Consider the following 23,945-nt stretch of genomic DNA (forward strand, 5'->3'; position numbering starts at 1 on the left):
ATCAGAACTTTGCATTGTTTGGTGAGTTATGAGGCATTATCAAAAAGGGAACATGACACTGTCCAGTCCGTCAGCTGTGGAGGGCTGATTCTCATCTGGAATTCAGATTCTGTTGTCAGGTGGCCAAAGGTGGCCTGAGGAAGTTAGAGGAGAGATAGGAAAGTGGGCTTAATAGGAGGAGTATAAAGCAAGACAAAGGGAAACTTTTTCTGAATCTGGTTTTGCACCTAAATAACAAGGGGAAGATTATTTTTCTGGTTTACAAACTTTTTTTGTAGCCACAGAACCCATTTATCCAAGGAAAACTCAGGAAGTATAAATGAATGAATTGGTAAAAGGACAGCTGCCCTGGTTGAAGTGAAAGGTGGGGAGTGGGTGGGCGGGCGCCTGAACTCTGGCCTGAAGAGGCTCATGGAACCTCCTGATATGAATGGAAAACCATGAAAATGGGCTATGTAACCTGCATGGATCCTCTGGTTCTAATATTCCAGATGAAATCCTCAGGGAGCAAGTATGTCCTTGGAAAGGAATGACGACCACCAACTCAGGGCCCTCTAGCTCTTAAACTCCTAGAAGAACCACAGACGCCCCTTTCTAGAGGGAGGATACTGATGGCCCAAGGTAAACCAGTCCACAGTGACACTTAGAAATCAGGACCAGAGAGCGTTTGTGGGCGGAGGAAGGAGTTAACTGTCCTCAGTTCGGTGGAAAGGTCAGCGAGGCCCTGATCAGCGCGGAATTCATTGGGCTTGGCCGTGTGTGCACTGGAAACCTTTCTGAAGGCCATTTCAGATAATTGGTTAGAACGGAAACTGTGCTGGAGGGACTCCAGGAGGAAATGGGAGGACGCGGGGGGTGGCCTTTCTGGTGTGTTTGCCTATTACTCCCTCTCCAGAAGCATCGATCTTTTCACAGAAAGATTGTGTTTGTTGTGTTCTGAGCCCCCAACTGTGCTATGGGATTCCAGACTGAAGTTAAAGTCAGGGTAGAGTTTATCCTAACTTCCTCCCCACGCAAAGAAGTGTTAATAACACAGTGTTTTATCCTTTCTGGCTTTCTGAGGAGCCTCTGCAACCTCTCCAATTACGTAGAGAGTGCATTTGGAGAGAAATTACATTAATAGAGATTGAGAAGAGGATGAGGTATTGAAAAACTGAAGAAGCGTGGCTTTGCTGGTGGACGAGCAGAGTTTAAAGCAGCAAGGCTCTGTGAGCTGTCCCTATGCTTTTCAAGCCTTTGGAAGTAGCAACAACTATATCAAGTCCCAGATTATATTTCAAAGCTAGAGTTTAACCAGAGGTCGGTTAGGGAGCCAGCTTCCTTTTAAGCAGCTGCGGGGCAGTTAAGGAGGGTCTGGTTATCTTGAAGATAAGACTCCAAAGTAGGTTCTGAAGGCTAAATAGAGACAAGGACGAAGTTCATGATTGAGCACCCACTGTATCCTTGCTCCTGAGGATGACATAGGGTCTCCATTCCTGTAACTTACAGTCCTGTGTTTGTGGGGGGTGGGGGTGGGGGAGGGATAGGGGGCGCTCGTGGAGGCAAAATACCGCAGTGCATAGGAGAAGCTGGAGCATGCTGTGTGGAGAGGTCAACCAAAGGCTCATTGTCTTTCAAACGTTTGCTGGACCTTGAACTCACTTTTACAGGCAAACTCAATTCCTCCCTAGTCACATATCCCTGAACCACCCATATAAGGACCTTCTTTCCTTCCCCAACAAAAACCCATATTTAGTTATTGGATCCTATTTCAGCTGGAAGCAGGGGTATATGGTAACTTCTGCTTTTCAGTAATTATTCACTCTGTGTCATCTCAGAATTATAGGGTGGTGGAGTGAGGGAGGGACCATACAGAACTGTTAATTATCCAGACGCATTCTTAACAAGTCTGGCTACTTCACATCTTGTTCTTCTGGTGGAATGCTTGTGTGGATGCTGCAATGCTTTGACCAAGTATGGTAGGTCCCATGGCCCAAGGAGTGGAATGGTGGCTGGACCCTTACTGGCCCCACTCAAGCTGTGATACTGTGTAGGTTCCTGCAATGCATTAGGGGAATAGCTGTCCGGTTTTGTCACTAGTTGGCACTGGTCATCTTTTTGGCTTTTACCCCTTGGAGGGGACACATGGGAGAAATTCCAAAGAGTTGCCATCATGTTCACAACCAAATCAGCTCTCTACAGCTTAGTTTTAAAACAAATATTAAATGTCACAGGTTTTTATGTAAAATAAACTCTCACATTCTACATATAATTGTAATAGCCTGTACTATCTATAATAATAAAAGCACACTATGCTAATTAGACCAGATATCCTTCCGGATGAAGCCGGGGCTGCGAGGGCCGAGCCCCTTGCATGAATTTTGTGTATCAAGCCTCTAGTGTCTAAATAAACAGCCAGGACTGGATTATGACTTTCAAAAAGCTCTTGGCGTTCTTCTGGTCAGGCTCAGTTTGTGCAGCTTCCGGATGCATCTTCACTGACAAAACCATTTGCTGAGCCACGTGGGATTCGACTCTGGCTGGTCTTACTGCAGAGGGATGAAGGTTCTCCTCTCCCAGTGAAACCTTAGAGATGCCCTCCTCTTCCTCATCTTTCTTGGTCAGGGTTTTTGGGTTGCAAACGACCAGAAACCACCTCTGGTCAACTCCCATTGAAAAGGGATTTATTGGCAAGATCTCAGGTAGTTCTGAGTTTATGGGAGGCTGGGGAATGGCACTCAGAACAGGGCAGGAAATCAAGGAGGCTGAGTTGGCTGGAATGGGAGCCAACCTCGGGCTCTTGAATAGTCTGGATAGGGTGTCACTGCTGTTGCCACCCCTGGCGAGGACTGGACCCTGGGCGCCATCCTTGGCACAGCTGCCACTGCCATTCTTGCTACAGTTTTTATTTTAAACGGCCCACTGCATCTTTTGTGTCACCTGCTGCAGATTCAATCAATCACCAAGTGACAACAGCAGAACCTACTCCCCCAAAAGTCTTTGTGTGCAGAGCTGGTACTCACCTATGCATCGTCATTGACACCTACTGTCATACTAGTTCTTAAAATATCAAAATAGTGTCTTACCTACCAGCCTGGGCCCATTCTCTTCCAGCTTCTTACAATCCAGCCATTGCATGGTTAGCTCCTGGCACAGGGAGGGGCGTCCCAGAACCTGCCTTAGCTGATGTCTGCTGTGGTGGTGGATGTTGTGGCAAAGTGATGGATAGTATTTTGGATATTAGCCCGACCGCGTGTACTTAAGATTAGTCTGTAAGTAAGAGGGGCTGACACTCAGAAATCACCAGAATCTATATTAAATATAAAATGTGCAAAGGGCTACCCACATATGACAGTGATCACTCATTGTGTGTGAGATGAGGCATCCTTTGTGTTTGGTTCATAGAATGTTTCCATTCATCTCCTCCCTTGCCTAAGAATGCTGTTGTGCTATGTACTTATTTATAAAATTAAGATGAATTAAACTAAATAATATGGAGGGAATTGATAAATGAATTATGGCATGTTAATACTATGAAATATTATATAGCCACTAAAATGATGGGCTTAATGACTGTAGAAGTTCAGGAAATGTTCATGAAATATTTAATTTAAAAGTTAGAACACAAAACTGCCCAGACATATGGTTACAACTATGTAAATGCTATTTATACAAATAAATGAAGGTAGGAAGGACTATAAAGGAATAAAAGTTCTTTTCTGTTAAGATAGCTCTGTGGTTGAATAATACCATTTCTTAACTAATGCTTTAAAAACTAAATAAATAAAACCTTAACATAAAAAGTTGATTACCAAAATAAAGTTTTACATGAAAATGTTTGGATGCTATCACCACAGCCCTTTTGGTCCTGGGAAGCAAATTGATGTATTATCAACCAGGGTTGGAAACCACTGGGGCGTTCAGAACACAGGTTATGCTCCTTGACTGAGAGAACAGATGTTTCCACCGCTTAGAGAATGATCTAAGGGGGCTGTTGAAGGTCATGGGTCGTCTCAGGTGTATTGACAGTGACGGAGGCAAAGTTCGTGTTGATTTGGGCTGCACAGGACTTGGAGTGATTTGCTTGTTGCCTTGAGCATTCTACTCGGTCAATTCCAAGGACAGCAAGGCAGCCACCTAGAAAGGAAACAGGTGCCCATGTTAGAAAGGAAACGAAAGCTTGTCTCCTTGTGCAGAGCCTCAGACCATATCTTGACCTTCTTACTAAAGAATGATCACAATAAAAATTCCAGCAGGTTTTTGTTCTTGTTTTTGGTAAAAGTTGAAAGATGATTCTACACTTTATATGAGAATGCAAAGGACCTAGAAAAGCCAAAACGATTTTGAAAAAGAACGAAGTTAGAAGACTCATGCTACCTGATTTCAACACTTACTATAAAGCTATAATAAACAAGGCAGTGAGTTATTGCATAAAGACAGATCAGTGGGACAGAATGAAGTCCAGAAATAGGCCCACATATATGTGGCTAAATGCTAAATTGTGTTATGCAGAGCAAGAAAAGCTATATAGAAGATTACATGCACTATGATACCATTTACATGAAGTTCTAGGAAAGAAGAAACTAGTGACATTACTGGTGATGAGACCATACTGAGAGGGTTATTCATTTGAGTGTCAGTGGTGAGTGCAGTGCCTAAGAGCCTGGGCTTTCAATTCAGCCTGTCTGGGTTCCAGTAGCAACTCTTTGTTCACCTCTCTGCGCCTCGGTTTCCTCATTTGTATGAACCAACACAGTGTTAGTGCTTGCCTTGTAGGGTCATTGTGAGGATCAAGTGAATTAACATAATTAAAGCATCTTGAACATTTCCCTGTGCCTTATAAGCCATATTTATTGCTGCTGCTCTTGTTGTTATTATTAACCTCCAATAATATTGTGATTTCACCTTTCTCCTAAAACTTGGTTCTTTCCGAACTTCACCCTCTCCATGACCCATATGCACTCATGTAACTCTAGGGTTTTATTCTAATACTAGAGGCCCGGTGCATGGCCCAAAGGTTGCTGTGAGCCTGGCTTCTGGCTGAGTGGCCCTCTTCCTGTGCGAGTGCCCTCACCACCAGGGGGCAGCTCCTGCTTTGAGCATCTGCCCCCTAGTGATCAATGCGCATCATAGTGACCCATCGATCCACTGTTTGGTCAATTTGCATATCAGGGTTTTATCAATGCGCATCATAGTGACCCATGGATCCACCATTTGGTCAATTTGCATATCAGGGTTTTATTATATAGGATTAGAGCTGGAAGAGACCTTGCATAGTATTGAAATCAAGTACGGACAACAAAACTGTGGCCAAGGTGGTTGAGTGGTGTGCTTGTGGTCATGTTAGTACGTAGCAGACCAGAAGCTTGGCCACGTTGACTCCTGGTTCAGCTCTGTTTTATCAAGGATGTACGTGTTGTTTTTTCCTTTTCAATGTGAGCCACAGGGACTTATCTTGAACCTGCCATTCATCGGTTTCATTGTGTGGTTTTGTTTTTCTGCAGAGCAGTGCCGAGCCCCAGTTGCAAAAGACTTGTCCTGTCACCACCATGAGCTCTGGTAAGTCATTTAAAACCCTTTTCTTCTCGACAAATCTACAAAACTGGGCAGTTTACCCAGATTTCTTACTTACTCTGAAGGTTCCAACTACATTTTTTATTTTTGAGACCTGGGTAAGTGCCAGAGCTTTGTCATAAATCGTCATCATCACTATCATCACATGCATTGTTGAGGATTTATTCTCTACCACGTGACAGGAACTGTGCTATACACTTTACATGCATGTGTCCTCATCTTTGTAATAGCTTCCTTTGTCTCTATTTTTAACAACTTTATGGAGGTATAATTGGCATACAGTAAACTGTGGATCTATTAAGTATACAATTTGATAAATTTTGACATATATACACCTCGGTGGCATTTCTTAATCCCAGTGAATACAGCAAAAAGAAACCAATGGACTATAATTGCCCCTGGGTGCAAGCTAATCTAACACTTACTTCATCCAGGCTGACGGAGCAGTGTGCTCCCCCTTTGCTGTGCATGTGGTAGTAAAAATCAAGACCTACACAAATGACCAGTTTTGAGTATATTGCATTTAGATATGGTGTGGAAAGCATAGGCTAGGGAAGACGGGGAATGGAACAAGCCCCTGCTTATTGTGCAGCCAAGAGTTTGAGGCAGAGAAGTTTCCATCTGGAGATTAAGACCTATCTGCCTCAGCCACTGGGCCCGCCTCGGCCCCTGGGCCCGCCTCGGCTACTGGGCCCGCCTGGGCCACTGGGCCCGCCTCGGCTCCTGGGCCCGCCTCGGCCACTGAGCCTGCCTCGGCCACCGGCCTGCCTGGAGCCTCCCATGACCTGTAGGCTGTGAGGGTGAGGGGGATGACCAAAGGGCTAGCTTATTCAAGGGTGTCCCAATCCTGAGTTATTTCTAGCATGTTCCAGAAATCTCAGAGGATGAGAAACAAGTCTTTCCACGTATTTACATACAGTGCCTTTTTAGCCAGGTCCTAACTGGACGAACAGTGTGTGCTTAGGACTGAGGAGGGCTCTGGGTGGGATAGCTCAGGGCCACAACTTGGCTTCCTCAGGTACCACGGTGTGACCTTGGGCCTGTGGTGGACCCTTCTCTGCATTCTCCGTAAAACAGACATCCTAGAAGCACCAACCCATTAGGATTGTATGAAGATTAAGTGAGGCCTTGCTCCCTAAGTACTGAGTACCTGGCGCCAGGCTCGACTGGTCTTCCGTCCATGGGTTCCCAGCTCCGATGTCCTCCTTGGGAGGGGAGGGACTGGCCCCTGATGCCTTCGGTGCTCTTGTTATACATGACTCTGCACACCTTTTCCCTCCAAGGGGCTCAGGTACTGCCAGCAGCTCCTGCTTTGTAATGCTTTTTTGTTTTTGTTATCATTTTTTCAGACTTTGGCTCTGCAGTCTAAAGAGTTTTTGTTCTTCTAATATCAAAATTAGCCCAAACTGGCATTGCTACCTATTCCTGGCAAAATAAGGGCAGAGGAAGTAGGAAGGGAGGACCGGGCCGGAGGGCGAGGGTGTGGAAGTGCCTGTGGGAGGTCTCCCTACTTCTCCCTCTCAGGTGGTGCTAGAAGGAGGCTTTCACAGCCAGAGTCCAAAAAGTCTGGACCCTCTGACCTGACAACTCCACTCTTGGGAATTTCTGTCTTAATTCCAAGAAAACAAAAACACCACCCACATAAAGGTGGGGTCTCTCTAGGTTCATGCTGTGTATTTACATGGGGAATAATAGGCCGCTATTAAAAATGATCATTAGGAAGAAAGCAGTTCTGTGGGAAACACTTGTTTTAACCTCTGGTGGACAGAGCAGCATGAAAGCAGCTTTTGCCTCCTTTCCTGGTCCAGACAACACACAGTTCTCCGAATTCTCCCATGACACCCAAGGGGGCCCATCTCCAGGCCTGAGCAGCCCCCACGTCCCCAGCTCCTCCCACCGGGTGGGACTCAACAAATGTTGGGGAGACCTCATCCCTAGCCTCATGCTTCTTTCTTTCTCCAGAATGTGACGTTGGCGCTTCTAAAGCCGTGGTGAACGGGTTGGCACCAGGCAGCAATGGGCAGGACAAAGGTAAGGCTTTTAAAGGGAAGCCCGGCTTGGTACTGGGAAGAGTTTCTAGAAGGAGCAGGGTGTCAGGGCGGGACCACCTGCCCAGTGGGAATAGTCATGGTCCAATCAGGCCCTTTACTGGAGCCCTGTTTTCCACACTGAGTTTCTGAAACCGTGAGCATGATCTTGTATCTCAGGAGTCTGAGGCTGCTGCTTCCCACTGTGAGGTGACTTATTAAAAACTGCCTCCTGCTCACAGGGTGTTTCAAATAACAGATCAAATATACAGACCGAGGTGTACCTCCTGCCTCTGCATATGGCATTTATCAGCCTGAAGTTTTCCTCACTGGCATTTCACCTTCATAGCCCTGACCCTGCGGCAGGAGCCTTTGTTGCTGAAATAAATGATTTCAGTGGCATTCATTTCATGCACATCCTCTCATATTTTCAGTTTTTAAAAATTCTAGGATGAAAGATTTAAGTGCGAAATGAGTGATGGATAAGATGACCTTTGAGGTCCCATTTGCCCTGTCATCTCTCATCCCGAATGTCTCGATGTGGCTGCCCAGGTAGCAGGCAGTGGGGCTTCCCGTGGCTCTTCTGCAGCGAGGGGTGGGTTGGAGTGATAAGGTTCAGACATCTCAGGAGGTCCTTTGTCCTCATGGGTGTGACTAGAAAACACAGGCATTGCATGATCTGCAGTATTTATTCCTGCTTCAGAGTCTGGGTGCCAGTGGTTCTCTCCATGCTCACCCCACTAAATTTTACGGTATCAGAGAGGGAGGGCGGAAGTCCTATCATTGGGCATTTAAGTAACTTCAGAGTTTGATGTGTTTGGCTTTTGTAATTTTAGGCTGGTTTAGCCAAGTATTCCTTTTTCAACAAGGCCAAATGCAAAGTCAGAAGGAAGAGCCGGAGAGGGAAGGCATAGAGAGTAGAGGGGTGGGGAGTGGGGTGGTGGTTTGGGGCGCTTTCTCTGGCAAGAGGTGTCCTGCTGCCAGCTTGTTCTTGCCTCCCTGCTGGCTGCCCTCCTGTACTCAGGGTGTGGGGCCGTGTTCTCGGGGTCCTGGACAATCAGGCGGAGTTGCATCAGGGGATGTTGAAGGGCGGTGCCTGTGGAGTGGCTCCAGGGGAAGGTTCAGTCCTCCAGTGAGGAGCATGGAGAGGATGGGCTCTGATGCTTAAAAAGCCTGTGGTGCCAGCAACACGGTCCCTGTGAATTCGCTTAAGGAAGAGGCTCCAGGGGAGCGGGGGGAGGGCGGCAGATGGAGGTGGTTTCTGCTCCCTCTTCAGTAAAAATCACCTTTGGTTGGGAAGAGGAGGCAGATGCAACCATAGGTCATCCTGGTGGCCCGAGGAGGTCCCTGAACCCAGTGCCGGGACAGTGAACGCTAGCCTCAGCCTCTGTCCTTGAGTGAAGCTGGGTGACTCTGAGCGGCTCTCTGAGCCTCTGGCTTCTTCCTCTGGAAATGGTAACATAACAGAAGTCTCCCACCAGCCAGTCTCCCAGCTGGTCTTAGAGAGCAGTGAATAAATAGGATTGCTGCGAAAGCATGTTTGCACCTTCACACGTGCAGCCCTGGCCGCGCCCCACGAGTATCCCGGTCTAAAAGCTCAGCCGGGTGTCAGATCCCGGGCTGCGCGCTTCGGTGCTGCCCTGAGTCTTGAATATGCACTTGGCCACTTGGCCACCTCTTGCCCGAGAAAGGGTGGGCTGCAGCAAGACCATCTGCTGCCTGACAGATGGGGGTTCCGGTCTGCTTGGGGACAGAGGGCTGTACTTGTCAGAGGAGGCACAGGACCCCAGAAGGTACGATTCTGTGGAAGCAGTTGTGATGGCTGAAGGAACCCGGCAACTCACAGACGGGTCCCTTTCCTTCCTCCACTCACCTGGGGCCGGAGCCATAGCTCTCCTTCTCGGAGCGCACCCACCCCCAACCCAGCACAGACACCCCAGCATTCTTTCAGGGGCCCCTTGGACCCTGATTCTCTCCCCTTCCTCTATTTGCCAGGCCATCTGCATCTCTAACTCTTGGCAAGTTCCTGGTGTGGCAGGAGGTACAGAGACACTGACCAACTGCACGCGGGCACCGGTAGGAGGGAGGGTTCTGCCGTCTTGGCACAGAACTCTAAAGAGAGAAAGCAGGTTATTTCAAATCACTGCATCTACTGCTCTTTCTAGTGTTCTTTTCATGTGGGCGACTTCCTCCTATTGTCCCTGCCGAGTCCCTCAACTGCCTGAGCGTTTCCCAGTGTCCTTCCTGTAGGCACCATTTACCCTTTTGTGTTTGCAGCAACCACCGACCCCTCACGCGCACGCTCTATTTCTGCTGTTAAAATAATTCCTGTGAAGACAGTGAAAAGCTCTCCAGGCCTAGTACTCCCTCCAGGTACCTTCCTTGGGTTGGTTTCTTCTTTTAATTGTTAGCAGATCATGCATGGTGTTTCTTCTTTCCTTCTAACAAAGACTGGAGGCTTAATCCTTGCATGCTTAGGAGCCATTTCCTCTCACTGCCTCGGTTGGTTTCCTTTCTTCATTCGTGTGTGTGTGTGTGTGTGTGTGTGTGTGTGTGTGTGTTTCCGTGAGCCAGCCAGTCCAGAGACAAACTGACAGCTACCTTGTGCCCCTTCCCCTCTTTAGGAGAAGGGTCACCCAGAGGCTAAGCATCTACTCTGTGCAGGTCTGAGGTACATGGACTTCTTAGCCTCTCCCTAGGGGTTTCCAGCTCCCGGTACTTTATTTAGAACTCCAGTCTCCCGGAGAATTCATGTGGCCGCACAGGGACCCTCTGAATTGGGCTGAACTTGGAAAAGAGGCTTTGCTTCTCTCCGCCTGGCACAGGCCTGGGAATGAGGTGGATGTCTGAGCCCCCATCCTGTCCACTGCCCACCTTAAACTTGACCTCATAATCCCAGGCTTGACGATTTTAGGTCAGCGATCCCAGCTGTGCTGTGGAATTCAGTTCAGCTCGGCCACACAGAAAGAAGCGTGAGCACGTGCGCCTGCTAGGGCTGTGCTCTGCGTTGGCGGCGCCTCCCGGGCCGACTCTCGGAGGGTGAGCAGCCAGCTCTTTTGAAGCCTGTTTTGAAACCCTTCTCAGTGCGATTCTGAAAGATGACCCGGGCCTGTTATTAGGCCATTGTCACCTGCGGAGAGGTCGGGACCCAGTGACGGCGCGGCTGGGTGCCGCGCACACTGTTCAGGGAAGGCTTTGGCATTCCTTGTCCTTCCTTTGGTGTGAATTTTCTTCATTAAGTTGGAATGCGAGGCCCTCTCACCCCTGGTCTTTCTGCCCAGGCAGCAGATCCCGTCTCATCTTTTCAGGGTCCTGACTTGTTCGTGCAGGTTTTCTTTTCCTTTTCCCACCAGAGAAGTGATTCTCTGCAGAAAACCACTGCATTCCTGATGTGCCTAGAGCTTTTCTAAGACGGATGGTCTGGAAACGAGAAATCTTTCATAAACTCTGAGCCTTACTAATTGGTCAGACATCTGCTCACCAACCTACACTTCATTTAATAAAAGAAATAAACCCGCTTTCATTTTGAAAAGTCTTCAGCTGATAATTGTAACATACATATACTCCATTTCCCCCTAACCTCATGATGGGTGGTAAACCTCTGAAAATGGGGTTCATTCCTCTCCACTACCCACAAATTAATTTTCATTGACCATAAGATTGTGCGGCTGTGCCCAGGTTCATCTCATCCCCCAGCTGTAACAAGTTGCTTGCTGACTGTTGCTTAATCCTCTAGGAGCTTTGCATTCAGTCCTCCCTTTTGGATCTTTCCTTTTCAGACATGGATCCTACAAAAGTTTGCACTGGGAAGGGAGCCGTGACTCTCCGGGCCTCATCCTCCTACAGGGACACCCCAAGCAGTAGCCCTGTGAGCCCTCAGGAAAGCCCACAATACGAAAGCAAACCAGGTGAGCCACCTCTGCGACTGGGGGCAGGTATTCAAGTCACATGGGAAGGGCACAGATTCATCAGCTGCTTCCTGATTCTCCCAGGGGCCCCTGGGTCACTCAGCTTTTTGTCCCATCTGCGATACATGGTGATCAATGCCCTGAACTGACAGGGCCCTCTTGCTTCTGGCAGAGGCACAGCAGCAACCACCACTTTATTTTAGCTTTTGACTGGACAGGTGGGCAGACACCCTATCTCAGAGCTGGGGTCTCTGCTGACTGCACTGGTGAGGACGGAGAGGCTTGGAGGCCTTGGGGAGCAGAGGAGAGATGGGCTAGTGGTTAGGTGTCTCTGAGGGCTTGGCTGTGCCTGGCCAGGCAGGGCTGGGGCTGAGAGGAAGCCAGAGGGCACTGAGAAGTGCAGACGGCTGACCGACCTGGCTCCCAGGAGAGCAGAGGTGGGGCAGGGGGCAGGCGTGGCGGGGGGTGACCTGGCAGCTCAGGGAGCAGGGCCAAAAGAGCAGGTCTCAGACCAGTGCAGACTAGGAGCTACGGAGACGAAGAAGCCGTCTGAAACCCAGCTCCCCACACGACCCGCCACTCGGGAAGCCTGTGTGTCTAGGTTTAGACCTGGGACTTCTGGAGCTGGTAGATTGGTGTTCAGGCCCTTCACCACCTGTTGGCTGTGTGAGCCCGAGGGATATAGTTAGTCTCTCACGGCTGGTAATCTCATCTGCACTGCCTCCCGCATCCTTGTGAGGATGCAAGTGCAGGAGGTGTTACCTGGTGGCATGGAATGGGCTGCATTTGTTGCAGCAGGAGAGTCAGACATGGGCCCCTCATCCACTACCTTGATAGTGCTTTCATGCCTTGGATAAGTCACACCTTTGAACACATGTGAAACCTGAGGGACTTGGGCAAGATGGCTTACAAGCCATTCTCGTTCTAAATGCTCAGTAACCTTGGGAAGACGTGATTATTTTGGCCGCTTTGGGGAGAGCTCTCCACACCCAAGGGTCCTGGGAGTTGGGAAACGCTGATGTTGAGGTCCCACAGGCACTGTCAGGATCGGGGGGATGGCCCTCTCCACTCTGTGGACAGTGCGCGGTCCTCACACTTGCGTTGCATCAGAATCACCTGGATAAAAACACAGGTTCCTGGGCCTGCGTCAGAGCTTTAGAATTCCTGATTCCCCCCTGAGGGGCTGGGGTGCTGACCCAGATTCTGCCTTTCTGACGTTCCCAGGTCATGCTGATGTCCGAGGACCCCATTTGAGAGCTACTATAGGGGATGGGAGTTTCTTAAAGGAAGGAAATGAAGGGAGAAAAGGAATTGGGGTGATGACGACCCCCTTGGGACCGGAGAGGAAAGGAAGGGGGCCATGAAAACTCTTTGGCACAGTGGGGAGCAGTGTGTGGTGATAGAAGGGAATTAGACAGGATGGGGGTGGTCAGCGCCCAGACCTGGGAACTGGCTTTCTTCCTGTCCCAGCCACCGGGAGCAGGTGCCAAGGCAGCTGTCCGAGGCGAGGCCAGGCTGGAGTGTGAGCTTCTCCCTTGACTAAGGGAAAGCGTGAGTGGCCTCCAGCACTGAAACTCAAAAGTAGCTTCTTGGCCCTCGATTCCTGAATTTACACCTGACTCTTGCCCCACTGCTATTTGCCGTTCTCATCTCCAGGAAAGGTGGGGCCAGGAAGTGAAGGCAAAATAATTTCTTCCTAAAACAAGTCTAATCCAGCCTCTTCAGGCCTAATTGGGAAAATCCAGCTCCCAAGCTGGAGGACGTTAGGGGAAGAGTGAATCCCAAGTGATGGTTAAAGAGAAAAACCCTCCTCCCGCCCAGTGGCCCAATAAAGCACCGGTCACCCCCTGGCCCTTTCTCTGGTGGTGAGAGGTGAAAGGAAGGAGGAGCCTTGAGCTCCCCCTGGTGGTTATAGTGTGGCACTATCAGAATGCAAATGCTACTTTTTTTTAAATTGATTAATTTTAGAGAAAGAGGGGCAGGGGAATGGGGAGAGAGAGAGAGATCGATGTTCCGCTTATTTATACATTCATTAGTTGATTCTTATATGTACCTTGGCAGGGAATCAAACCCTCAACCTTGGCATATCAGGATGACACTTGAGCCAACTGAGCCACCCACCCAGGGCCACACTGTCAGTAGGCTTTCACTACAGGACTGTGCAGTTATTTGAGTCACTTTAGGAAACTCTCTCTAGTTCCCAAATAATTCTATGTCTTACAAATTTATAACAGCTAATTTGGGTGATAAAAGATCATGTTTTAAAATGCAGAAACTCTGAAGAATTAGGGGATAGCTATCAGTCATTCACACTTCACAGTAAATTAATCTTAGTAGATTATTTTCATCCTCATAAATTGAGATCACTGGATCCAAATTATTCATTCAACCATTCACTTATCATCTCTGTGTCAGACACTAAGCGAGTCGCTGGGAATTGTGATGAGAAGGGGGAGGAAGGGAGGAAAAGGGAGAATAATTCTGGGTGCATTAGGTGAGGACAGAAGGCAGTTTGTTGTAATAGGAGAGCCACGTGTGGGCCCCTAATCCACTACCTGCATTCTGACCGTGGTTAAGTCACACATTTTAAGCACATCTGAAGTATGAGGGCCTGGGTGACATGGTTTCCAAGCCATTCTAGTCCCAAAATGCTCTGTGGCCTGACAAGTTTGGAAACTGACCTGACACAAACTGATTTCCATTCACTGGACAAATTCAAGATTGTGTACTAGAGCAGTTTGAGTGGGAAGGAATAAGTTTGCTTTAAGTAGGGGTGGCGGGGAGCCCCGTACTGATTAAGAGCTGGAACAAGTTAATACTGGGGGTGAGGTTAAAAGGATGTGACTCTAGAGATAGGACCTTCAGGAGTGGGGATCTTGTCGCTGTACTCTGCTGCTCATTGACCAGCATCCTGGCTCCCTCGTCCTCCTCTCATCCCTGCCTACTCCCTCCCTCTGGGCCTCTGGATGACAACTTGTTGGCCCACACCAGTCTGAAGTCTTGTCCTGGGCCTGGGGGGCACTGGGCCGGGACCTGCCTCATGAAAACAGTCTTTAACAATATTTGCAGGAAGCCATGCCCAGCCTGGACTGGAAGCCCCACCAAGTGTGCGGTAATGAGTGGCTCTTGCCAAGGATTGGGCATGCTTTCTACTCCCAATGTCTTCACAGAGAACTAAAGTCAGATAGTGTCCAGCTCCCTCCCTGATCACTAGGCCAGTAGATGTCCCCCAGCTGCTTTGTCTACCCCTCCCCCCACCTTGCTACCTGCCTTTGCCACCTTCTTCCATTCCTACAGGTCTCCAAGTTGCTGATCATTGGCCTAGACTGGAAGCTCCAGTCCCCCACACTGCCCAGCACCTGCATCTGATTTCTCTCCCTACATGGGCCTTTGACACCCACATTTCAGAGATACCCCCTATTTCCAGTCCTTGCTCCAACTCTCTCATGCTGGGCTTGTCCTTGAATCATAGAGCTCTCCGAGGCTCAGCTCTGCCTCTTACCGTCTTTGTGATGTGGGCAAATCACGCAGCCTTAGAGAGCTTCAGTTTCTCATTTACAAAATAGGAGTGATCATAATAGAGTTGTTGGGATTCAATGAGCTCTTTCATATCAACACTTAACACAGTGCCAGGCATGTAACCATTCTAATTACTGCAGACAGGAGGCCCTTCAAAGGGGCTCAGTAATTTCAGTTAGAGGCCATGGGGGCCTGGGCCTGGCGTGGTGGCAGCAGGCATGAAGAGCAGGGGCCAAGGGTGAGTGGATTCGGAAGAGTGGAAGGGCAGGGCTCAGTGCAGTGTGTGTAAGGAGCACGGAGGGGTAAGGCTCAGTGCAGACAGGAGAATAACCGGCACTCATGCAGATGGTGGATTTATGCAGGAAGGTGAAGGGCTGTTGAATTCCTTTGTTAGACATCTTGAATTTTTTTGGCAAGGAAAGAACTTCTAGGAGGAAATTTGGGGTCGAAGTATGGATTTGGGAGCCACCTGATCACATGAACATGGGGAGGTGGAGATGCTGGGGGTCAGGGACAGATGGAGCCTTTGGGGTTCCCCAGTTCAAACCCACAGTCCAGACTCCTGCTCTCAAGTGGAAGCTGGACTCTGGGTCCCTGACCCTGGCTTCCCAACCAACCTCCTAATCTCAGAACGTGGGCCTTGGTTTTTGAATCAGAACCACTGAGGTTACTGGGTGAGGCAGTACCTTATCCCTGCTCCCTGGTGCCATTGCCTGGCAGTCTCAGTGTCGGCCCTGTGGTTCAGAGTCACCCACCACGTCCCAGGTCAGGGCGTGTTCACTCAAGAGGAGACAGAAAACCTGAACTGGTGATGGGTGTGATACGCTTCCTATCTGGTAGCCTGAAGACCATCAATCCCTGCATTTTGACTCACAAGCCAAAAGCCAGGTCAGATCTTACATGTTGCTCATTCTGTGCCGGTTGGCTCCACTCCTGCCCGGTTCTTGAGAAACAAGTCAGCTTTGGACATGAAATGAGCAATCAGCTCATTTCCTCTAGTTTGAGCCTCGCATTTGCTCTCCAGAAATGGCAGGCGCAGAAAGGTGTCATGAGAAAATTAACATTGAAGCAGTTAAAGGCACTTCCTGCCCTTGTTACTGCAGAGTCCTTTTTATGAGCACATGTGTGAGAATCAGGGCCGAGAGATGGCGGGAAATTCCCCCAAAGAAAACACCCTCACTCTGATACCAACTCCAAGTTCAGGGGATTCCCAAAACCATCCTCAGAGTTGATCATTTGCTAGAAGGACTCAAAGAGCTCATTGAAAGCTGTTGTGCTCATGGTTATGGTTTCTTTCAGATTAAATCAGCCAGGAGAAGCACAGAGTTTCCAACGCCCTCTCCCGTGGAGTCAGGACGTGCAGTTCCTGGCCGTGAGGTGTACACTATGCTCAGATATTCCAACCAGGAAGTGCACCTGAGCCGCGTGTCCACAGAGTTATTGGTTTTTTAGAAAGATATTTTTATTAATTTCAGAGAGGGAGAGAGAGAAAGAAACATCAATGATCATTGAGAATCATTAAACGACTGCCTCCTGCATCCCCCCCACTGAGGATCAAGCCTGTAACCCAGGCAAGTGCCCTGACCCAGCATGGAACCATGACCTCCTGGTTCATAGGCTGACGCTCAGCCACAGAGCCACACTGACTGGGCATGTCCAGAGTTTTTGTTGAGACTTCCTTACATAGGCTTTCCCACTGCCCATGTGCTGATACCCTCAATCACATTACTGGTGTGGCACACAGACACTCCTATCAGGATGACCTTCCAGGGGTTTAGAGAGTAACTCCCAGAGGGCAGAGCCAGATGTCTTTTTGAGTATGGTTAAGTTCTTTACCACATAACATGAGTAAAAAATAAACATAAAGAGCTTAAAACACTCTTAGAGCCACTTTAACACATCTCATCTGTTAGACACTACAGCTGTCAATTCTCTCAGAGGAAGTTATCCTAAGATTCCAAGAAGAACTGATCAGTAAAACAATGTAGAACAGATCAAAATGAAATGAGCACAGAAAGAGATACAAAAACATGTCAGGGGGCTGTGGTCTCAGGCCAGAAAAGATTGTCTGTGAAAGACAGATGGAGGAAGAGATGAGGCAAAATAAATATTACTTCCTTCTTGTGGGAAGGCTCGGGTCTCTTCCGAGCTGTAGAGCCTACCTAGGACCCAGCTTTCCAACATTTATTGAAGGAAGCATTCTGATAGTCTCCTCACATCAAAGTTAATAGCTGATGGTTATGTGTATAAGATTTCACATGCTATACTGGGGCACATAATGGTCATACTGCCACCAGCCTTCAAGGTTCAGAAGAAGACTGGGTAACGGATGAAGGGTGACGAAACTGCAGAAACACAGCTGTCCTGTAAAGGATGAAAGGGGAGGACTGCTCAGAGAGGTCCTGGGACCCACAGGGAAAGGGGAACCATTTAGTGACTTGGAATTAGAAGAAAAAGCGGGTTGAGCCCCAAGAATATTATGTTCTTGACACTATTTATCAAATGGCAGATGTTAGCAACTCTAATTTACCTCTATGTCTGGGCAGATTTTTTCCCCTTATGTTTTGGATTCTAGTTTACTGATCTCATACTTATGCCAGACATTTCCCTTTGATCCTCATGACTCAAAAGAGGTAGATAATGTCTCTTGCACAAATGAGGCTAAGTCATTTGCTGCGGGATGTGCAGTTAGCGAGATAGTCAGGACTCAAACCTGGCAGTCTGGTGCCGACACGGGAGTCCCTTTATGATGCCCAACCTGTGGCAGCACAGACTCTTCTCCGTTTTCCACGACATAATGTTTGCCAATGTCACCTGAGTAGAACCAACCCGACCGAGAACCAAAGAAGGTGCAAAATAAGGTGCCCTAAATCCATGCAGAAAGCTCACATCCTTTAAGGAAAAGCCCCTCACTCAGAGCCTATTGATATTTTCGTGTATTTGTAATTCTAATAAACTTGATAGAATGATTGACAAAGGTAGACTAGCAATAATGTAGAAAGGAGGGTGGGACAGTAAAAGTGACAGGTGGCAGGGAGTAGGGAGAGTCACTGTCACAGTGTGTCACCTGGTGTTTCAGGATCTGTCTGATGTGAGGGCCAGGGTTCTGGATGGAGGCAACAGAGGGGGTTGAAAATGATCACCCTGAGGCTACTTCACATACCTGACCTCTGGACCTCCAGCAACCCTGCGAGTAAGGATAATGGTTTATAGATGACGAGAGTGAAGTTTCCAGTGATTGTCAGCTTGCTCTTGGTCACACAAGCTCATACATTGCAATAATGTAAATAAAATTCAAGTCCTGTAAATTTCCCAATTTCTGTGGTTGGGAAGAGAAGACAAATACCTGTGATTTGTCCATAAAGGGAGGGGCAGAAATGCAACAGACAACTTACTAAAGGAATATACAACTGAAATCTGTAAAAACTCTGACCAGATTGGGGGTGGGGACAGGGGGGAATAAACAAACAAAAATAGATATAGTTTTCCAGAACAAGGATGTTTTTAAGTATTCCTTATATCAGTGGTTCTCAGAGTGTAGGTTATGGACCATCAGCCTTGCCTCCCTTGGGAACATGTTAAAAATGCAGATTTTTGGACTGACCTCCCATCATGAGTCAGAGGCTCTGGGGGGCAGAGCACAGCAGTCTGTCCTCTGTGATTCTGATGCAGCTCTGACACCTTGTGGCTCCCCCACCTCCCTGAAATGTAGGCTGTTTTGTGGCCCATGTGGGGTTGCTGACGATCCTACAGATGGTGGGCGGAGCGCCGTACTTCATTCTGGAGACCTGGGCTGACTGCTTGGTCGTCGCCTGGCTGTGTGACTTTGGGCAAGTCAGTTGGCCTTTCTATTTCCTCGTCCATGAAGTAAAGACTCGTGTGCACTAAAATACTTAATAGGAGCAAAAGTGACTAACAGTGTCTGGCAGAAAAATGTTCAATAAATGTGTGTAAATCTCAACTTGACATCTGGAAAGCCCATCTCTAGTCCTTGAGGGACACACTGAAATGGAGCCTCGGGCTGGAAGAACTGCTGTGTTGTTCCCTCTTATCTCTGTACAGAGTCAGACAAGAGCAGGCACCCAGGGAGAAGGAAGCTGAGGGATTGGCTAGATCAGGGGTTGGCAAATATACCCATGGGCCAGATGTGGCCATGCTTATTTTTGTTCAGCCTGTGAACTACGAATGATTTTTCTATTTTTAAATGGTTGAAAGAAGATCAAAACAGTATTATATGCCGCTTGGAAATTACATGAAATTCAAATTTGTATCCGTAAATAAAGGTATATTAGAATGTGGCCACACTGGCTCATATGCATATCATCCATGTCTGCTCTTGTTTTGCAACAGAAGAGTTGAGTAGTCGTCACTGAGACCATATGGCCCACCGAGCCTAAAACATTTCCTGTGTGGCCTGTTACAGAAAAAGGTTGCCGACCACTGGACTAGATGGAGGATAGAGAAGAGAGGCGAGAGATGATGCAGAAGATGATTAGAGTAGACATTTACTGAGCTCTGCCAGGTGTGGACTAAGCATTTCTCATGCATTGTATCATTTAATTCTTAAAACAACACTTACGAAGCAGGCATATCATTATCCCTATTCTTCAGATGGAGAAACTGAGGCTTATCACTTGCCCAGGGACACAGAGCCCACAGGTGATAGAGTCAAAATTGAATTGAGGTCCAGCTGCCTTTCCAGCCGAGCTCATGACCATTGTGCCCTGTTGCCCCATGGCGTTAAGTGGGTCAATTTAGGAGAGGTTTAGGGTCTCAGATGTGCTGGGCAATGACTGAGAGGGCAGGATAGTAGCCGGCTGGAGGGAGACAAGGGTGCCTTGTAGTGCAGTGAAAACTCAGAAAGGGTGATTAGATTTTAAATGTTTATGTGGCTCGTTTAACAGAAGGAAAAAAAGCAGTGGGGAGAAAAGAAGCCCTTACCACAGCAGATACCTCTGGGCTGAAATCATGTTGTCCCCAAGCCCAGCAGCAGCAGCCACGGGAAAAGTGCTCATCTACTCTCCCTCTCTGGGGTCTGCTCGTCAGTCCCCTGCCAACGAGGAGGGGGCACTCTGTGCCCACATCAGGCGTGAAGGAGGGGATGAGATTTAGTGAGGAGGAACTGGACAGTGGAGTTCTGTTGCCTTTCAGTCTGTAAAATAAGAATGTCAAGGAACAATTGTTTCTTCATTGCTGTGAATGTGAGCCTTGTGTTTGCAAAGGTCAGCGCCTGTGAGCACATCGTGGCTTAGAGTGGGTTCCTATGGTAATTAGGCCGCTGTGACTGAGGGCATTCTGTGTCCGGCGGCCGGGCGCTGGACTTGCGCCTTTCTGTTGGGCGCATGCTTGTTTCCTGCAAATGTAACCATTTCTGCCCCCCCCCCCCTTTCTTGTTTTCATCCTTTCTGCACCACACACAGTGCTGGAGTCAGAGAATCCCCCAGCAGGTATGTGTCCCTTGATTCTTCTGTCCTGCCTTCCACCCGGGACCCTTCAATTAGAGGGAACACGGAGCGTTCCCTGAGAGTGAGGGTGTTGTTTTCTCTTCCATCGCAGATGAGTGGCGGCTTTCTTCCAGTGCTGATGCCAATGGAAACGCCCAGCCGTCTTCACTCGCTGCCAAGGGCTACAGAAGCGTGCACCCCAACCTTCCTTCCGACAAGCCCCAGGTAGGCATGTGCCCAGGGCGGGGTGGGCACCAGTGAGCAGTACCTGTTCCTAAGTCGTTTAGCTTCAGATTGAACTGCCAGCTTGCTCCGCTGGGGAATGGGCTGGCTCAGAGTTGTGCTGTTGGCCACTCTGGAGAAACTCAGGCACCAGCCGTAGGGAGAGTTGGGGTTGAGGGGAGCAGAGGCGTGGAACCAGGTTGGTCTGCACCAGGGGATTGGAAATAGAGGCCTGATGTGTTATAATAGTAACGTGTGTTTAGGAATGTTCTGGAACAGGGAAGCCATTTGGCCTTGGATGTGGGGAAAAGTTCTGAGCCTGTTTGTTAAAACCTCTTTAGAGTGTAATATTCAAGACAAGAGTGCAGTCTTGTGTTTATTCCGGTAACCAGCTGCAGGTGGGGCTGTTAGAGTTCCAGCAACTCTTCTCTTTTCAGCCTAAGATGGGGAGCTGCGGCCAGACCTCACGCCCTGGCCCAGGAGCAGCAGCTAGAAGTCAAAATGGGAGCACCTGTAGTTTAAACCTGTCACCCTGCCCCCAGGTGTACAACTGGGAGTAGAGATCATTTTGCTTCAGTCCCTTGTCCTAGATTGTTTTCCTGATGGCCCTCCCCTCCCTGTGGCTACTTTGCTATTTTGAGGAAAGGAATGGACCCTGTTTTAATCCAGGCAATCTGTGAGGGGCGTCTTTACAGAGAGGAGCCGCATCCATGGAACGGAGCAGTTCTTTCTTTTAAAGGAAGCTGTGCTGCGCAAAATGTATTGCAGAAATGTGCTCCTCGGGGGGCCTTTCCCTGTGCCTGCCTCTGTTTGGGTGCCTTCTCCCAGGACCCACCAGACCCGGGAATTCTGCTTTTCCTTCCTGGCTTCCACACACCTTCTCCAGCGATCCTCTGGTTCCTGTTCCCGAGGACTGGCCCCTGAAAAGAAACTGAGTCGGAGATAACATCCTCCTTCCTCTCTGTAGACCCGCCCCCAGCTTTAGAGCTGGTCTACCTTGTGTGCTAAGCAGCACCACCAAGCCTTCCCCCACCATGGCCGCCTCTCTGGGGCGTGGCCCCGTGCATCCAGGGCTACTGGTTAGAACCAGGAGCTGCAAATGCGTCTCCTGAAGTCTTCATCAGACACGGGGACCTGGGTTGCCCAGTAGGGGGCGTGCCCTAATTCTCCCTTTCTACCGCCTTCCTGGCGGGTAAGCGTGTTGCCTGCGTCCGACAGGCTTCCTTCTTCAGAATGGGTACAGGCGGCTCGGTCCCGGTTAGGAAACAGCGCTGACCCACTCCAGGCAAACGTACAAGCCCGCCTCTTCCCCTCGGTGACTTAGCTCAAGGAGAGCTCACTGATCCCTTTTGGCTTCTTAAGCAGCACTTCAAAAGAGATGATTTTAAAAGCATGTGAACTAAACAATCACTTTAAACACATGAATTTACCGCAGCTTTATTGGGTACTTGTGTTCAGATCACTGTTAAATGTCGCCCTCGAGGAGTTTGTAAGCCTCATAATATAAGTGTGAACATCCAGCAATATCGCCTGTGAATAGCATATTTTCTTACCTGTCACTATCCGAGACTTTGCTTTTTCAAAAGGGAGCCTGGTGAATTGCTGCTATAGCAGTTGCATCCCGTATGTTCAGAGTTAAGTTGCCCGTCCAAATGTCAGGAACCTTCAGGTCATGCCTTACCTCTTGAATTTGTTGGCTGAATACAACTTGTCTGTAGAGCTATTGTCAAAGCTGCAAGTATTCACTGGCTCAGAACAGCCAGGTAGCTGGGGGCTCTCATATCCCTACAGACCTAGCATCTCCTCAGAAGGACTGGATTGGGGTCCAGAAGCTTCAGGGGGAGCCTGTCCCTGATGTTCCCACAGGCTTCCTCTCCTCCCGCCAGCCTGGACCTGCTGCCCTGCTGTCCTTGCTCCCAGTGACAGGAGCCAGGGCTGCCCTCTCTCTGACAGCATCATCGTGTTGGTGTCCCCGGTGGAGGTGGGAATTGGTAGTTTCCGGAATGGTATCAACTAGGAGCCGCTCAGATTCTTCCATCTTTTCATTGCCTCACCTGCTTAAGAGAAATGAGATCTCATTAGTAGCCTGCTGGGGAGGATGCAGACTGCCAGTGTGGTTCCTGCCACGTTTACAATGAAGCAGCGCCTTCCATGTAAAGGAACTGTGCCTGCCCCCCTCCTTCTTTGGGGCTAAAAGCAGCCCCAGGACAGGAAGGCCTCTGGCTCCGAGTGCATGGTCAGCACTCTGGGGAGGCGTCCTCGCCACCGGGTCAAGGCCCTGGGAGGGCTCGCGCCTGATGTAATGCAGCTGCGGCACCGTATATGGCCAGAGCCAGATCCAGTTAAAACCTCATTGCGATTGATTTCTATCTTTGGACAAGAAGGAATCACATGGGGGACACTCCAGCTCAAAGTCAAAGTAAATCTGAGCCTAATTCAAAATTGCCTTTTACTTACTTCCCTGACCACCATTATCACCTTACCCCACGGTCCCTGGGGTGCGTGTCAGTTCAAGCACTGTTTCTAGAGAGCATCGTTTAGTCTATAAACACACCCCAGCCTCCAGCCTGCGCTCACCAGGACCAGGTGAGCACGTCTGGAAGGCTTTGCTTCTGGTTACTACTGAATAGGGGCTGCTCCTTTTGTCTTTTTGGCCAGTATTTAGGTTCCACATGGCCGCATTCCACCGGCACTGTCATGGGCAGCCTGCGGAAGGCTAGGCATCAAGTCAGCCCAAGATACCCAAGGAGGCTCTGCTCCATCCAGGTTATTTGAAAACCGAGTTTGTTAAGGAATAGGTCAGCTACCACTTCTGGCTTGATATTCTAATCCAGGCTCATAAAACGTTTTTATTTCTCACCGATTACCCTTGCTAATATTCCTTTACCTCTTGCCACCTGCACTCCACAAAGAAATAAAAAAATTAAAAAGCAACCTCAAAGTAGACCCATACCCTTGTATCTTTCCAGTTTTGGTCACAACCCAGATACTGACCACACTCTAATGATCTCACCTGTGTCATTTGGAGGACGGTTATCTTTAAAGACAGGGGCCAGTGAAGGGCATCTAGGTGTCTAGGCTTGGGCTGCTGGAGCAAAACATCATAGTTGGGTGGCTTAAACAACATACACTTATTTCTCACAGTTCTGGAGGCTGGGAGGTCCAAGGTACTGGCCTATTTGGTTCCTGGTTTGGGCTCTCTTCCTGGCTCGTAGATGGCTGCCTTCTCACTATGTCCTCACATGGTGGGGGGTGGGAAAGAGAAGGAGGAG

At 48.8% G+C, this 23,945-nt stretch overlaps 1 protein-coding gene across 17 annotated transcripts in view; it reads left to right on the plus strand.

The window, feature by feature from the left end:
• The window catches only part of SORBS1 (sorbin and SH3 domain containing 1), a 196,897-nt gene that overhangs the window by 81,225 nt on the left and 91,727 nt on the right, over nt 1-23,945 (plus strand). For 6 of the 17 annotated variants that reach the window (XM_015559393.1, XM_006756633.2, XM_006756634.2 and 3 more), the window contains exons 3-8: nt 5,484-5,538; nt 7,516-7,584; nt 9,858-9,953; nt 11,360-11,488; nt 20,428-20,454; nt 20,564-20,676. In XM_015559393.1, the coding sequence (XP_015414879.1) occupies nt 5,529-5,538; nt 7,516-7,584; nt 9,858-9,953; nt 11,360-11,488; nt 20,428-20,454; nt 20,564-20,676 (444 nt within the window). In that variant the 5' untranslated portion in view covers nt 5,484-5,528. Of the gene's footprint in view, nt 1-5,483; nt 5,539-7,515; nt 7,585-9,575; nt 9,710-9,857; nt 9,954-11,359; nt 11,489-20,427; nt 20,455-20,563; nt 20,677-23,945 lie in introns of those variants that run through there. The other 11 variants (XM_006756636.2, XM_015559396.1, XM_006756642.2 and 8 more) reach the window with 7 other exon arrangements.

The sequence above is a fragment of the Myotis davidii genome, unplaced genomic scaffold, assembly GCF_000327345.1.
Source record: "Myotis davidii unplaced genomic scaffold, ASM32734v1 scaffold332, whole genome shotgun sequence".
Taxonomy (NCBI): Eukaryota; Metazoa; Chordata; class Mammalia; order Chiroptera; family Vespertilionidae; genus Myotis; species Myotis davidii.